The sequence below is a fragment of the Chelonia mydas genome, chromosome 2 (assembly GCF_015237465.2).
Source record: "Chelonia mydas isolate rCheMyd1 chromosome 2, rCheMyd1.pri.v2, whole genome shotgun sequence".
Classification (NCBI taxonomy): Eukaryota; Metazoa; Chordata; order Testudines; family Cheloniidae; genus Chelonia; species Chelonia mydas.
Genome location: NC_057850.1, coordinates 141,579,547 through 141,596,799, shown reverse-complemented (window position 1 = coordinate 141,596,799; position 17,253 = coordinate 141,579,547). Strand labels below are relative to the sequence as shown.

Sequence of the window (17,253 nt, the reverse complement as noted above, 5' to 3'; positions counted from 1 at the left end):
TTGGGGGGATCACACGGGCAGGTCACGTGCCCCCCCTTTAGCTGGTGCCTCCTTTGTGTCCCTCCCACTAGTCGCTGTTCAAATAACCATGCTTACTAAATATACACAACATGCAAGCATGCTCAGATTTCCAATTAGGCACAGTAGGGACGTGTCTAGGGGTGCTGGTGTTCTAGGGGTACCTAAAACTGGCTTAAAAGTTTCATTTTTTATGGAAAACACAAAGGTCAGCTGAAGGTGGTGGTGGTGGGGGGGCACTGAAGATGCTGTGCCTAGGGATGCATAAGGTGTAAATCCAGCCTTCCATGCAAGATTTAGCTATGTAGTCATTTATACATAAACAAGCATGTGCGCACACGTATGCTTTGGCTGGTTTCTAAAAAGCAAGTACCTTATATCTGACCTTGAGAAAATGAAATCATAAAGGAAATAAGGAAAGGGAGAGGTAGTGAATGTGCCTTATTAATGATGTATCCTGGATTGTTTATATTTGATTAACCTGGAAATGTAGAGATTTTATTTAATAAATCAATGAAGCACTATGCCAAAACTTTTGTTTTTGTTGCCATGCTCCCTTTTTCTAAAACCCCATGGGTAAAATCCTTGTAGTCCGTCTGGCTACACAGTAATCGCTCTCGTTCCCGCGCTAGTCTGGTCCCAAGGCAGCCGGCCCTGCTCTCCGGGACAGCGACCCGCGTCGTTCCCACGCTGCTGCCGCTCAGTGCCCAACACAGCTGTGTGAAATCACCTGGGGCGGAAGCACCATCTCAGCCCAGAGCCCTTCGGGGCAGCTCCCACAGCGCACGGGACAGCGGGAGCCTAGCAGGAAGCGCCGTTGCTCTTCCAGCCCCTTTGGGGATGCCCCAGAAGACTACAGCTCCCAGCACGCAACGCTCGAGAAGACTGGCCGCATTGCATGATGGGACATGCAGTCTCAGATTCTCAGTCCCCAGCCCACGTCACGTGGGAGGCGGGAAGAGTCGCTCCCTCTCCGCAATGGCTGCCGGTGAAGCGCCGCCAATCGGCCCCGGCAGCGACCCGCCCTAACGTAGCAGGACCCAAGCGGGGCTCTAGGGAATAGCCTGTTTGTAAACATGCCCCTGTCCTGAGCGGCTGCCTGTAGAACCCCTCGTTAATCTGGGTCTGAGCGGCTCTACGGAGTGAGCCCCTGCCCCGGCCAACAGTGCCTCAGGCCGGCTGGTGTCTTCCGCTCCCGAGCAGGCAACTGGGCGGGCACCGGGCGGGCACCAGGCGGGGGTGGGGGTGGGTCCTTCCTGGCACTTGCGGCTCGGTGCGTTTGTATCGCGTCTGCCCCGGCCCAGCGCTGTGCTGCCGGGGCTGGGGGCGGATGGAGGCGCGCGGCGGCAGGGCACGGCGGCTGCCGAGGGTGAAGCGGCTGCGGGACTGCAGGGCCGGTGCGGGGGACTCGGCGCCGCGGGGACCATGATGCCCGGAGAGGCGCCGGCGGCGGGGATCGCGGCCGAGGCCGCCACGGCCTGTGCGAACTGCAGCGCGCTCCAGCAGGTAACCAGCATTCCGCGCCTCCTGTCCGCCCGCCCGCCCGCCCGCCCCCGGCCGAGGCCGGGACCGGTATCGGCTGGACCCCGCTCCCTAGAGTTATGCAGGTGGCACCCAGCCACCTGCGCTCCTGCCTGCGGCGGGACCTGCTCCTGTTTTCTGGTGCTCGGCCTGGGCGGGCGGCTCTGGCTCCCCCGCTGCCTCTGGTTAGAGCCCAGCGACCTTCCTGCTGCTGTGGCATTTAACCACAGGACGTGGGCAGAGCCAGTTCTCTCTCCCCTCTTCTTGCTGGAGGCTCCGCAGCAGCCCTCGCTCAGCTGATTGGGAGCGTCCTTGGCCTCCACCGGAGCATGTTGAATTTTAAGTCTTAAAAAGAATTAGTTTAATTCTCAATCTTGGTATCTTGAACCTTAATGTGGCGGGCAGGTGCCGAGCCCTCCAGCTGTCAGTAGCCTTTCAAGGGCAATAGAGTGGGTAGGAACATGAATTGCGAATGTAAATAGCAAACGGAAAGAAGCCCCGTCACGTCTGTTTCAGAAAGAATCAGAAAAAAGCCCAGGTCTCTATTGTCACTTTTCTCTAACAATTCCACTAGCGTCACCCTTTCTTCTGCACTTTTGGATTTCCTAAAAGTCTTGGATAACATGCACTTCTTCAGCTGGATTTTACAAAGATTTTCTTTTTGTAAACTGATTTGATTCCTTTTCTACCTAATCTATTTATTTTACAAATTTCTACAGCACTACAAGTGTGTATGGTACTTCACAAAACAGAAAATGGCAGCGTTTCTTCCCAGACCAGTTAGTATTACTCTGTGCATATGTGAGCTCATACTCACGCATGTAGTTCTCTTGACTTTAGTGGCACTCTGCAGAGGCTCAGTGGTCTGTCATTCTATGGAGAACTCATTGCAGAATTGGGGCCTAATTTAAGAGTAAGAAAGAGTTATAGAAAGGGAGGCTGAAGGTGTTAAGATTATCACTTAAATTAGTGGTGCATGCATCTTGAGGGATATCCTGGGTTTTTTTGTATTTGGTTATGATTTTGAATAGACACATCACTAGACATCGGCGATACCAGGAGGGATGAGATGGAGTGCTGATGAGAAGCGCAGTGGGGAAAGTAACTGGAATACTTTCCTCATGGGTTGTATTTTCTAAATGGACAACCTACCCTAATTCTCAATTACTGACGGACAGTCTTCACTCACTGCTATATTTGCTTTCCTCAAACAACTCTCTGTATAACTTTTCATGAGTGATGTTACCGAATACTTGGATGCTAATAGCTAAACTAGGGCTGTCAGGTGATTTAAAAAAAATTAAACCTGATTAATCATGGTGTTAATAATAGAATACCATTTCTTTAAATATTTATGGATGTTTTCTACATTTTCAGTTATTTTGATTTCAGTTACAACACAGAATACAGAGTGTACAGGGCTCACTTTACATTTATTTATTGGAAACATTTGCACTATAAAAAAGAGACTGCAATTCACCTCATTGAAATACTGTAGTGCAATCTTTTTTTATCATGAAAGTTGAACATAGAAAAGTAGAATTATGTAAAAAAGAGTAACTGCACCTAACAATAAAACAAGGTAAAACTTTAGAGCCTACAGGTCCACTCAGTCCTACTTCTTTTTCAGCCAGTCACTCAGACAAACAAGCTTGTTTACATTTTGGGAGATAATGCTGCCTGCTTCTTGTTGACAATGTCTCCTGAAAGTGAAAACAGGCATTCGCATAGCCCTGTTGTAGCTGGTGTAGCAAGATATTTACGTGCCAGAAGTGCTGAAGATTCATGTGTCTCTTCGTGCTTCGACCACTATTCCAGAGGACATAGTCCATGCTGATGATGGGTTCTGCTCGATAACCATCCAAAGCAGTGGGGACTGACGCATGTTCTTTTTCGTCATCTGAGTCAAATGCCACCAGCAGAAGGTTGATTTTCTTTTTTGGTGGTTTGGGTTCTGTAATTTCCACATCAGAGTGTTGCTCTTTTAAGACTTCTGAAAGCATGCTCCACACATCATCCCTCTCAGACTTTGGAAGGCACTTCAGATTCTTAAAACGTGGGTTTAGTGCGTTTTGTAAAATCTGTTGTGAAAGTATTTTTAAATTGAGCAACATATACTGGTCATCTTCAGAGACTGCCGTGAATTGGAATATATGGCAGAATGCAGGTAAAACTATGGAGCAGGAGACATACAATTCCCCTCCAAGGAGTTCAGTCACAATCCTGCACGGCTCAAGTAGTGTTTCTAGCTTTTGCAGTTTTTCAAAATCCTTATTTATTGGCACTGATAGATGGTGCTTTTGAAGAGCTAATGTGGATGTGATAGCGGCTTTATTGCAAAGCAGGTGCTGAATCATAGCCAATGCGGAGTTCCATCTGGTTGAAATATCTTGTATGAGAGGTTCTTGTTTCTTTCCATTTGCAGCTTATTGTATTCCTAGTTCTGTACTGTTATCTGCACTTTGTTTGAAATGGTCTACAAGTTTTCTGCATTGTGCCAGCACATTTTCAAAACCACCATCACTGAGCGTTACTGTAATGGATCGCTGCAGACTGTGAGCAGTGCACATCATGTGTTCAAAAGGCAAGCGACTGGCTGCTTCTACCATTTTATGTGCACTGTCAGTACTAATTGATGTTACATTTTCTTGAATATTCTGTTCCTTCACAACATCCATGAAGCAGTCTGCACGTGCTTCAGCATAATGTCTCTCTTCAGTATGAGTTACTGTTACAGCAAATGACTGCAGTGTCCATGCGGCATCGATAAGGTGTGCAGTGACACCAAGGTAGCTATGATTGTTCAAGGATGTCCAATGGTCACCAGTCAAAGCAACAGCTAGTGCATTTTTCAGAAGGTCCAACTTTGTAGTGTTCTCCTTGTCATATAGGTCATTTTTTCGTGATGCAAAGTGTATGACTGATTGGAAGATGCAATTTGAGTAATATCTTGTAGTCCTCTGTCATTTTACAATGTTGAGTGGTCTGCAGTCCATAGCTATCCACTTTGCAATAGCATTGGTTAAGGTGTTGTATTTTGTTTGATCCTGGGCTTGTAGCGATCCTGAAACTCTGTAATTGTACTCTGTTGCGGCTGGCTGGATTAATTTGATGGTGGTGGGTTATCTGTAGCACAAGATCCGGACGCAAAAGCATGCTTAGAATGTAGGTGGTACTACAGGCTTGAAGTGCTTCTATGGTATTGGAATTCAGCCTTGCAATAGCTACAGATAAGTCTTTTTAGCCAAAGAACCATCTGGAAGTATTTTAAATATAAACTTCCTAGTCAAAAGACCTGAACTGTTGCTACTTTGTTCCATTACCTTTTAAAATCACTCCAGATCATGAAAACTCAGTAGAACTGTGTCAATGTCTGGAATAATTCAATATAATATATTTGTATACTGTTCAAAAGAGTCCTTGCCACAGATATGGAAAGATTTTTATCTCAGGATTAACATTCAGTAGGGGAGTGAATTGTGCAGGAGGCTTTTTTTTCACCTGCTGCTGCTGGGTTAGCCTTTTATATACTATTTTGTATGCCTCCTTTAGAGGAGTGTTGGCTTATTGAAGGAGTGAGTTTTTTTTTTTTTTTTTTTTGACTCCGTACTCTGGAGATGAGAGGTGTGTGAGTTCTTCAGGAGAAAGGTGAATTCTTGATGCTGCTCCTGTTGGGGTGGGTTTCTGAGCTCACCAGGTTCACCTCCTGTCCAAAGAGAGTTTCATCTTAGAAATCTGCATACAGTGTTGTGGGGAGGACCTGGGAGGGGAGAAGTAAGCAATGACTTGTGCAGGAGGAGGATGAGGGAGGTGTCTTGGTGGTGCTGCTTCTGGAAGGGTGGTTTCTGGTACTGGGCTCGCCACATTCGCCTCCTTTTACTGAGTTAGGTGGGCTCCCTTCAGCAGAGTGAGACCTTGTTTGCAAGGGAGAGTGGATTTTAACCTCAGGGACTCATCATACTGCAGGGGTGGAGAGGCTGGGGCAGGGAAGCTGAGCTCGCCAGGCTCATGTTCTCTGTGGGGTACCCCCGGAACAAGTGGCCAGCTAGGGGCAATGGGGCATGATTCAGGGGGGTTGGTCCTGGGAGTGGGGGGCCAGCTGGGCACTATAGGGCGCAGGCTGGCTAGGGTGACGATACGTCCCGTTTTGTCCAGGACAGGCCCCTTTTTCAGTTCTGTCCCGGCCGTCCCTTCTTTTTCACCAAAACTGGGCATTTGTCCTGGCAGCAAGGCAGAGCAGAGAGAGGCGGCTGCTGCCTGCGGGGTTAGCTGAAGATAGGACTGCCTGCCAGCAGGAAAGTGGAGAAATTTGCTGCTGGCGTGGAGTGCTGGCTTCAGAGCTGACCCCTGGGTGGTACGGAGGTGGGGAGGTAAGCCTCAGCCGGGGGAGGCACGGAGCTGGGGGGAGGATTCAGCCCTAGCTGTGCATGGCATGGAGCTCGGGAGCGGGGGTCAGCCCCATGTGGCATGGAGCTTAGGGGGGAGGGGGCGTCAGCTCCAGCGCCATGTGGCGGGAGTCATCCCCAGCCCCAAATGTGGATGGCACAGGTCTGGGGCAGGAGACCCCACCAAGGGCAGTGTGGCCCTTGGGGGCGGGGGCGCTCAGCCCCAGCTGCGGGCAACATGGGACTCGGGAGGGGGTCAGCTCCCAACTTCAGGGGGGGCCAGCCACAGCCCCAGGCGGCATGGGGCTCAGGGGAGTTTCAGCCCCAGCTGTGGGCAACATGGGGCTCAGGATGGGGATCAGCCCCCAAACTCGGGGGGGGCGGGGGTCAGCCCCAGCTCTGGGCGGTGTGAAGCTTGGGAGTGGGGAAGTGGGAATCAGCCCCAGCTGTGGACATTGTGGGGGGGCTGTGGGCGCCACGTGGCTCAGCCCCAGCTGCAGGTGACATGGGGCTCGTTTTGGGGGGGGGGGGGGGGGGGGATCAGCCCCAGCTGTGGGCGGCATGGGGCTCGGGAGGTAGGGTCAGCCTAGTTTTGGGGGAGGGTCTTGAGTTTTGGGGGGGGGGGGCAGCTGCAGCCCCAGGCAGCATGGGGCTCAGGGGTAGGAGTCAGCCCCTGAGCTCAGGGTGTGTGTGTAAGCCCCACACAGCATGGGGCTTGGGAGGAGGGGTTAGCCCCAGTTGCAGGTGGCACAGGGCTGGGGGGTGGAGAGATCCTGGCATGGGCAGTGTGGGGCTCAGCCCAGCTGCAGGCGGTATGGGGAGGGTGGCTCGGGCAAACCCTTGGCCACCCTGTTTTTACTTTTAAAAAATACTTCTCGGCTGGAGCTGGCATGAGAACCACATGCATCTTTCTGCCGCCCTCCGGTGGTGGCTTGTGTTACTTTGTCTGACCTGAGGTAGGTACTCTGAAGCAGTTTATGCTGCCCTGGTGCGATTAACGCGTGTTAAAAAAATTAATGCGTTAATTGTGGTGTGCGTTAATGGCACGCTTTAACGGCAGTTAATTGACTGCCCTAATCTAAACTGACAGGTTTCAGAGTAGCAGCTGTGTTAGTCTGTATCCGCAAAAAGAAAAGGAGTATTGTGGCACCTTAGAGGCTAACAAATTTATTTGAGCATAAGCTTTCATGAGCGTCCGATGAAGTGAGCTGTTGCTCACAAAAGCTTATGCTCAAATAAATTTGTTAGTCTCTAAGGTGCCACAATACTCCTTTTCTTTTTGCTAATCTAAACTGTATTGTTAAATTTATTCACTTAAATTTGGGTTATTGCTGATTATGTACTATATGTATCGTGTGACTTTAAAAACAAACTTTGTATTTGTGGATACTCTAAGCACTATACCCAGATGTACAGACACTCTTTTCTTAACCTGTGTACTATATAATTTTTGAACAATGACTAATTCTTTCTCCCCAAGTGGCAGAAGCCTAGGCGATAAATCTTGGGAATAGTGTTTGCAAAGTAAAGAGTAGTTCTGGATTTCTAAGAGGCTGAAATGTTGTGTATTTGTCAAAAAAATTTGCTTTGTTTAAACTAGTCTAATTCTCCAGAGTCCAGAATGGCAGAGCAGTTTTCCAAACTGTTGTCTTTACCTCATCTTTCATAAGTGTATCCTTTCAGTTCACATACCTTTTGGATTTCGGCAGTGTTCATTTAAAATAGCCCATGTGGAAATTTGGATCTTCAATTTTTCATTGTAATTTCTTAAAACGCAGAGGCCCATATTTTCAGTAGTATTAATCAATAAATCCGTTTTAGATGAAAGATAGGCTTCTCCGGTAGGATGTTTTTTAAAGAAAGTTTGAATTGGGAATGAGCATTAGCATTATCAGAAATATTTGAATTGTAAATTAGAAAACCATTGAACGTAGATAAATTAAGAGAACTGCATTATGGTTTAGTTTAGTTGTTTTAGTGTTTGTCAGGATTTAATGTGGGGCATAAAAGAAAAAAGACATTAGGTTAACCAGTCAACTTGAAAATATATAGAATGTTAGTAGATAACAAGTTTCGTCAGTTTGGGGCGTCTATAGTGTCTGTGTACTATTTTTGGTGTGAAATTTCTTTGCCAACTTGAGATTTTTTTTTCCTTACAGAATTTAAATGAATATGTAGCTGCATTAATTGCACTGAAGCAAAAAATAATTGACACAGAGTAAGTACAACTGATATATTTTACACAAAAGCATTTTTACTATTTTAAGCTAGTAGTTTTTTTAAAAAAAATACATTTTATAGCAGTATATGACTGTTTTAATTTATTGTTCATTGTGGTTGTTGGTTATCACAAAAAAATAGAATGGTCATGGTTTCCTCAGGAAAGAGCTCAGGTCTAAACTATAGAGTATTGCATTTTAGTTCTTACTTGCAATGTGTGAAGTGTGTAGAGAGGCTTAGCAGGGTGTCTTCAGACTTGCTGTCAGTTTTGCTTTCATGTCTGTACTACTGCATACTCCTGGGGGAATTCTGTTCCACTGCGCATGCAGAATTTGAGCAGAAATTAATGCTGTGCGCGCAGAATTTCCTTCCCTCTGCTGCGTCCCCCCAGCCCCCCAAATTGGCTGCAGAGCTGCTGGCCACCACTAGGGTGCGCTGGATCTGGCAGAGCCAGCCCAGCTCACAAATAGAAGACGCTGTAGGAGGGACGGGGAGGGAGCTGGAGGGTTCCTGGAAGCTGCAGTTCCTGGCATGCCCTGAAAGAAGGAGGCAGCTGTACAAGCCTGAGACCCAGCATCAGGCTATTTCTCCTTCTGGATCCCAGGACTCTGGAGGTTAGGGGGTGCAAGTGTCTGGGTGGTGGCATGGCTGTGCTCTGGGGAAGCAGGGGGTGTGAGTGGCTGGGTCTGAAGAGATAGGGGGTATAGGTGTCTGAGCTGGGGGAGACCCTGTAGCTAGGTGCTGGGGGTGGCCCTGTGGCTGTGCTCTGGCAGAGGACGGGGTGCAGGTGTCCGGGCTCTAGGTGGCCCCACAGCTGGGCTCTAGTGGAGAGGGGGTGCGGGTGTCTGCGCTGGGGTGGGCCTTGCAGCAGGGCTCTAGTGGGGAGGGGTTGTGTGTGTCTGAGTTGGGATGGGCCCACAGCTGGACTCTGGGGGTTAGGGAGTCTGTGCGAGTGTCTGGGTGGGCGGGGGCTCTGGAGGATATGGGGTGCGGGTGTCTGGCCTCCCTGTTGGGCTCTGTGGCCGAGGGAGCTGAGAAACAGTGGTTTCTTTACTTCTCTACTCCTGGGGGAATTTTTTTTGTGTCTGTATTGTTACAGACAGTTGCTGACAGGTATTTTGAAATAAATTACCAAAATAATTGAAACTGGCATGATTTTTTGACAAATAAAATATGCAGAATTTTGCAGAATTTTTAATTTTTTGACACAGAATTCCCCCAGGAGTAACTACTTATATCAAACAAATCTTTGAAAGTAAGAGTGTTCCTTTTTACCCAACATGCAGTAAGAAAATTTAGTGGAAAGCTTCTTTGGAGGCAGAGTCCGAGAATTAAGATTTTGTTCTACTGTCCACTTTTTCTCAAGAAAATTTAGTTCTATCATTAAGATGCTAATCCCTGTTACCAGTTGTTAATTATATTAAATATAATATATATAATTAAGAGAGGCTATAGGTACTCTTAAGAGCCTAAATTGAGAAGTGTTGCTGAAGAAGCTTAAATTGAAAATGTTAGGAAAAAATAAAGTTAATGACATCAAATCCACAACCTTAGCATTGTGTTCAGATTTGACTTTTTCAAAAAGCCTGACAAAATTTAAAAATGGAATCTTAAAACTTGATTGTCCAGGTCAGATTCAAAAATGAATTGAAAGATCACCCTTGTAAACAACTTATTCTTTTCTTTTTACAGCCGTTTGCTGACAGAGTATCAACAGAAGTGTAACGATATCCTTTGTTTCTGTGTTTCTCTTAGTATTTTGTTGTATTTCATTTGACAGATAGGGCTTTGGGGAATTTATGAAGTTAAAAATTAAGGTTAGAAGCTTATTTGTAGCAAGTACTACTTATTCTAAAATATTGAACAACTGAATATTGGAAAAAAATTGGACTTCAGAAGTGGAAACTTAACATGCCTGAGTTTTGGCAATTTCTAGTATATATATATATATATATATATTTTTTTTTTAAATTGTGTCTATAGTGAAACTAGGGGTTGAGAATTATTGCTTCAAGTGCTTAACAAAGTCAGTGATTCTACATAGATATTGTTTTTTCCCCAATGTATTCACTTCATATAATACTTTACTTTGTCATACTTGTTTAATGGTACAACAGAATTGTTACATTACTTTTGTTCCTCCGAGTCATCTTCCATTGGGAAGGGTGTGTTGACTTGATATTTCTTCACAGTTGTTGAGATTCCAGCATACTACTTCCATTCTTAACACTTTTTTGAGAAAATTGTGGTAAACTTACTACTTTTTTTTCCTTAACAAGGTATCACAGCTTCAGGTGGCTGAAAGGTAAGAACAAAATTCAGTTTTAGGTCTGTTTAAATCTCTGCTTGGTTTGGTAATTGTTCTGAAGTAGGCAAGAGGGGTATTTATCAATGCAAAGTAATGGACACTTACATGGCCATTAATTGACTCCAGTTTGCAATATTCTCCCTGTGTAACTTCGACCTAAATGGCCTGTCATAGTAATGGCAGCTGCCTGGGGCTGCTCTTTGACCAACACTGCTGTTTGAAATCTCTGCAGTGCTACAACTCCAGCCTAGGCATGTCCACTATGCCAAGGCTTTGAAAGGATTCTCTGAGGACAGACTTACGTCTGTCTTCCACAGTGTCCGTGCTGGGGAATCTTACCCCCAGCTAGATTCAGGATTTTCAGGCCTTTTTACATGACACAAAGGGGCCTAAGTGGAGGTGAGGTTCTTGCCTCTGGTATGGGTTCAAAGTGAGGGGTCTAGGGACTCAAATGCATTCAGTGGAAAGGGCTGAATTATATTCTTATTTATGGTCTGTGAGCAAGTATGGGAACTTAAGCTTACCCACTCCACTCATTTCTCTTTAAATCTGACCCAAATTTTCTACGAGGAAAGCATATTACATGGAAAAAACGCTAAGTTGGCTCACACACTAAGAATGTTAAAGTAATTGGAGAGACTGTGTGGGTAAGATAATCTTTTATTGGACCAACTTCTGCTGCTGAAAGAGACAAGCATTTGAGCTTACGCAGAGCTCTTCAGGGCCAGCAAAACGTATTACTACACCCACCTTGTCTCTAATATCCTGAGACTCACACAAGTACAATAACAAAGCAAACAAGTAGCTGGAGAGCATTTTCAACTGTCTTGTAGTGGAAAGCAAAGTAGCTGCTGTTTCGGGAAATACAGCACTGAGTTCAGACTTGAACAAAATCTATGCTTTTTGGCTGAATGTTCTGTAGTCTTTGTCCATTTCAGAGAGAATAACACTCTTCGTCACCAAGTGGAACAGATGCTACAAAAAATCTCTCCTCTAGAAAAGTGTCAGCAAGAGTTGGGGTCTCTGAAAGCAGAATTGGAAGAGAAAAAGGTATGCTGAAAAGTATGAGGATTGTTTAAAAGTTTACGAAATCTTTGTTTAAAAAATGCTTTCTTGCAACAGACTAACTGATTTTTTGCCCCTAGTTTTATTGCCAGTATCTTAACTTTAGTAGTGACTAAACAGCATCTTGGAGTGATCTCACCTCTCCCTCAAACTGCTTGGCAGCTCTGAGTCATAAATTTTCAAATTCTGTCACCTTTACTCTGAAAGTAGATCTACTGTAATAATATTACTGACATTGAGTAGTACCTTTACTGTGAAAGTAACGTAGCAGAATCTGCCCAACGCTGCTTGGACAGCCTTTGTAGACTTGTGGGAGTAGGGCAATTTACAGCTCTACAATACTTCATAAACATTTAGGAAATCCTCTTTAATGTAAGGTTTAAAATTGGCTCAAGTGTAACAAACTTTACAGAATGTCCCCAATATCTAGCAAAGTGTGAAGATATTAATGTGTAACTTCAGAATTTATAATGTACATGGCTTGCATACATGTGAGCCTATCATTTTTCAAGCTCAGCTGGCTCATTACTTGGATGGAAGACAATTCAGTTCCTAGGATGCCACGGTACTTGGTTTTGGCCATTGAATATGAGACACTCTTTCCCTTGAATCACTAAAAGAACAGGAGTACTTGTGGCACCTTAGAGATGAACAAATTTATTTGAGCATAAGCTTTCATGGGCTAAAACACACTTCATCGGATGTATGCGATGGAAAATACAGTAGGAAGAATCAGTGCTCCTGAGTGGTGGTAGAGCAGAGGTATTGAAAGTGCTGTGGTAATTATTTGAAGATTGCTGATGCTTTCACACTCATGGAAATGACACCCTGTGGTGACTCAAGCACAGAATCCTCTTTCAAAGCTGTCTAGTTGGACTGCCTGCGTATGCCTTGTAGTGGCATTAAATGTGTGCTTGAGACTACGTAAGACCTAGCAGCATCCACCTGCCTCTGTGCCTTCACCTGCCCTATGGAGAGTACTCAAAGAACCCTTTGCAGTGTCTGCAAAAACAACGAGGAGTCCTTGAGGCACCTTAGAGACTAACAAATTTATTTGGGCATAAGCTTTCGTGGGCTAAAACCCACAGCCCACGAGAGCTTATGTGCAAATAAATTTTAGTCCCTAAGGTGTCACAAGGACTCCTCGTTTTTGCTGATACAGACTAACGCTCTGAAACCTGTTTGCAGTGTCTGGGTCTGCACCACAGACCCTTACTTTCTACGCTTTTATTACATATAATTAAGTAGTTCTAGATATTGCAAATTGCATGTTGTTGAGTGCTCAGGGTCTTGCCTTAGTAAAAGAACCATGTAGGGGCTTCAAATACTGTGCCTTGTGCCAATTTATTTTCCCTGAATTGCGGGGAGGGATAGCTCAGTGGTTTGATCATTGGTCTGCTAAACCCAGGGTTGTGAGTTCAATCCTTGAGGGGGCCATTTAGGGATCTTGGGCAAAAATTGGGGATTGGTCCTGCTTTGAGCAGGGGTTGGACTAGATGACCTTCTGAGGTCCCTTCCAACCCTGATATTCTATGATTTCTGGGTCCAGTGTGTTCTCAGCTTGTGGGAGATTCTCTCTCTAGCACAGTGTTTGGAGTGCAAAGCATTCATGCAAGAGGCCATTGGTACAGACAACTTTGGCTCTGGGCCAAGCCCACAGTGAATAGCTCGACTTTCTGCCTATGATGGGCAGTGAGTGAAGTGTCCCCTTTAATTGGTATATGAAATGATTCCTTCAGGTGTAGGTAATATATAAAATGGGTTTCAGAGTAGCAGCTGTGTTAGTCTGTATCCGCAAAAAGAAAAGGAGTACTTGTGGCACCTTTAGAGACTGACAAATTTATTTGAGCATAAGCTTTCGTGAGCTACAACTCACTTCATCGGATGCATGCAGTGGAAAATACATTGGGGAGATTTTATATACACAGGGAACATGAAACAATGGGTGTTACCATACACACTGTAATGGGAGTGATCAGGTAAGGTGAGCTATTACCAGCAGGAGCCGGAGGGGGGCGGGAGGAGGGGAAAAAAAAACCTTTTGTAGTGATAATCAAGGTGGGTCATTTCCAGCAGTTGACAAGAATGTGCGAGGAACAGTAGGGGGGAAAAATAAACATGGGGAAATCGTTTTACTTTGTGTCATGATCCATCCACTCCCAGTCTTTATTCAAGCCTAATTTAATGGAGTCCAGTTTGCAAATTAATTCCAATTCAGCAGTCTCTCGGAGTCTGTTTTTGAAGTTTTTTTGTTGAAGAATTGTGACTTTTAGGTCTGTAATCGAGTGACCAGAGAGGTTGAAGTGTTCTCTGACTGGTTTTTGAATGTTATAATTCTTGACGTCTGATTTGTGTCCATTTATTCTTTTATGTAGAGACTGTCCAGTTTGTCCAATGTACATGGCAGAGGGGCATTGCTGGCACATGATGGCGTATATCACATTGGTAGATGTGCAGGTGAACGAGCCTCTGATAGTGTGGCTGAAGTGATTAGGCCCTATGATGGTGTTCCCTGAATAGATATGTGGGCACAGTTAGCAACGGGCTTTGTTGCAAGGATAGGTTCCTGGCTTAGTGGTTTTGTTGTGTGGTTGCTGGTGAGTATTTGCTTCAGGTTGGGGGTGGGGGGGGGGGGTGTCTGTAAGCAAGGACTGGCCTGTCTCCCAAGATCTGTGGGAGTGATGGATCGTCCTTCAGGATAGGTTGTAGATCCTTGATGATGAGTTGGAGAGGTTTTAGTTGGGGGCTGAAGGTGATGGCTAGTGGCATTCTGTTATTTTCTTTGTTGGGCCTGTCCTGTAGTAGGTAACTTCTGGGTACTCTTCTGGTTCTGTCAATCTTTCTTCACTTCAGCAGGTGGGTATTGTAGTTATAAGAGCAATTGATAGAGATCTTGTAGGTGTTTGTCCCTGTCTGAGGGGTTGGAGCAAATGAGGTTGTATCATAGAGCTTGGCTGTAGACAATGGATCGTGTGGTGTGGTCTGGATGAAAGCTGGATGCATGTACGTAAGTATAGCGGTCAGTAGGTTTCCGGTATAGGGTGGCGTTTATGTGACCATCGCTTATCATAATTATAACATTCAAAAACCAGTCGGAGAATACTTCAATCTCTCTGATCACTCGATTACAGACCTAAAAGTCGCAATTCTTCAACACAAAACCTTCAGAAACAGCCTCCAACGAGAGACTGCTGAATTGGAATTAATTTGCAAACTGGACACCATTAAATTAGGCTTGAATAAAAACTGGGAATGGATGGATCATGACACAAAGTAAAACTATTTCACCATGTTTATTCCCCCCACTGTTCCTCACACATTCTTGTCAACTGCTGGAAATGACCCACCTTGATTATCACTACAAAAAGTGTTTTTGTTTGTTTGGTTTTTTTTTTTTTTTTTTTTTGGCCCCCCTCTCCTGTTGGTAATAGCTCACCTTTCCTGATCACTCTCGTTGATACAATGGGTGTTACCATACACACTGCATGTTCTCTGTGTATATAAAATCTCCCCACTGTATTTTCCACTGCATGCATCTGATGAAGTGAGCTGTAGCTCATGAAAGCTTTTGCTCAAATAAATTGGTTAGTCTCTAAGGTGCCACAAGTACTCCTTTTCTTTTTATAAAATGGGTTGACATCCTTTGGAATGAAAGCTTCTATATAAAGTAATAATGTATTCTTATTTTTAGCCAGTCTATTGAGGGCATTTAGTGCCTCTTTGAGCTACTAAAATACTTTTTATAAAAGAATTGTGGGTTGTCTTTGAAGGTTATAGTTGTTTTGTGTGCAAACTGCATACATTAGAGCAAGAAGATCTCTCAGATGTTCTAGCCCATCCCTCTACCATTGTTCTTTGAAAATACTTCAAGTATACTGATTGTACTGGGTCCCTGCTGTTAAAGGGTCATAACTCTATTGTGTGACTAGAGCCTGATTTTCATAGCTAGAGAGTTTTGAGGGCTGCTACCTTACAACAGCTGATAGTATATTCCATTTTGTGTTGGAAGGGTACAGACCCTACTACTGAGAGTTCCTTTTCCCTGCTTCTGATAGTAGTGCTCATCTTCATTATTGCTCTTTCCACAGTCATTTTAATCAGGCTCAACCTGATAAAGTTAAGCATTTGGAAACTTTTCTAGCATTTGAATATAGGTTACTTGACCTAATTTGATCCTTTTGCTTTCCTCAACCTATAATATATTTGAATACTTTGAGGAGAAATTTTCAGCATCTTTTGGTGTGCTTGGGTGCCTGGATAATTTGGATGATTGTGACAAAGTCTGAATTTTCTGTCAGATTTTTATGAATCCTGTATGAGTCGTTGGGGCCTGGCAAATGAAAGGGCTCGCTTCCAGGAGACTGTTACAGGCTGGGGCGTTGATGAGACTCTGATAGGCAAGTAGTAGATAGACTATTGCATAGGATTCTCAGCTGTTCTAGCTGTTATGGAGAGACCTTGCCTTTTAGTATAGGGAAGGTATTAGAGAAGTCCAAGTGGAGTGGAAGGATTATACCGCTTCACATGACTTGATTTGTACTGTGTGACTGGTAAAAGCATTACATGTTTTTACTTAACAGAAGCTCTGGCTTCTTGAGGCTTCAGTACATATCTTACTGGAGCGCTGAACTCTCCAGCTCCTATACTCCTTAGGAGAGATGGGTTGTGCCCAGAGTTGCAGAAGTTATGCCTTACTTCTCATGGCAGTTTGAACACTGGTTCTTGCTCACTATTTGGTGCTTGACTTTGCCTTTAATAGTTTTCCTTATTTCACTGTTTGGCTGAGGCTGTCTTGGAGATTAAAAAACATTTATGGATACTGCTATACAAGTGTGGGAATTTTCTAGGTTCATTAACTAATGCCTTTGGAGAAAACAATTACCTTTAAATCATGGTTTCTGATTTTATATGTTGAATTAAATCCACACTTATGTATTCACTGTAGACAGTACTTTGGGGATTCATTCATTAATGTCCTTAGTTCCTTTTGTCAGCAAGGGTTAAGTGGTGCTGGCACCTGTTCAGCAAGGGCAGAATGTACCATCCACAGTGTTCGCACAGTTGAGTAGAGTTTAACATCTAGTTAAGTGCTGGGAACACAGACAAATACAGCTGTCACAGCTTGTACCTTCAGAAAACACGAATCATAGCTGAAACACGTCCTTCTCTAATTTGTTTTTATTCCTGAGTAGAGTGTGTTCCTTGATCACTGTCCATTTATGTACTATAGAACAGGCAAAACTCTGCCAACCCACTGTTTTCTGTCCACTATAAGGGCAATAATGCTTTATTGTCATTTTCTTCAGAGTTCTCTCAAGATTTATCAGCAAACTCATCTGGAATATGCTCGGGTGAAAGAAGAAATTGCTAGAAATGATGCTGTGTAAGTGAGTCTTTTCTAAAAATTTACTCTTGTCTGTCATTTCTATGAAAATGCACAAGCTATCTGTAAATTTGTCAGATTGTGTTTATTTGTATTTACTCTCTTTATATGCAAATATAATAGGGGGAGCTGGCATCAACACCTATTGTTAAGGTTGCCTAATGCTTTCCATGGGAAGACCCTATTTTCAGTTGCTTCTGACTTGCTAGATTTTAACAATTTTGTGCTGAAATTTTTCTTGATAGTTTTGTTTTGAAAGTTTTTCAGCGAAGATGGTGCAGCCATTTGCGAGTGAGAGCATGTAGTTGGCATACTGAAAATAGAAGTGTAGCTGCAGTGGTGTGAGGGGCTAG

At 44.4% G+C, this 17,253-nt stretch overlaps 1 protein-coding gene across 7 annotated transcripts in view; it reads left to right on the top strand.

The window, feature by feature from the left end:
* The first annotated feature begins 1,268 nt into the window (after positions 1-1,268).
* ICE1 (interactor of little elongation complex ELL subunit 1) overlaps positions 1,269-17,253 on the top strand; it is an 81,959-nt gene continuing 65,974 nt past the window's right edge. For 6 of the 7 annotated variants that reach the window (XR_006288780.1, XR_005224458.2, XM_037893366.2 and 3 more), the window contains exons 1-6: positions 1,269-1,524; positions 8,084-8,142; positions 9,837-9,871; positions 10,431-10,449; positions 11,391-11,502; positions 16,824-16,900. Coding sequence is in view for 5 of the 7 variants with exons in the window: in XM_037893366.2 (XP_037749294.1) it covers positions 1,444-1,524; positions 8,084-8,142; positions 9,837-9,871; positions 10,431-10,449; positions 11,391-11,502; positions 16,824-16,900 (383 nt within the window). In the remaining 2 variants the exon portion in view is untranslated. Of the gene's footprint in view, positions 1,525-8,083; positions 8,143-9,836; positions 9,872-10,430; positions 10,450-11,374; positions 11,503-16,823; positions 16,901-17,253 lie in introns of those variants that run through there. The other variant, XM_037893368.1, reaches the window with a different exon arrangement.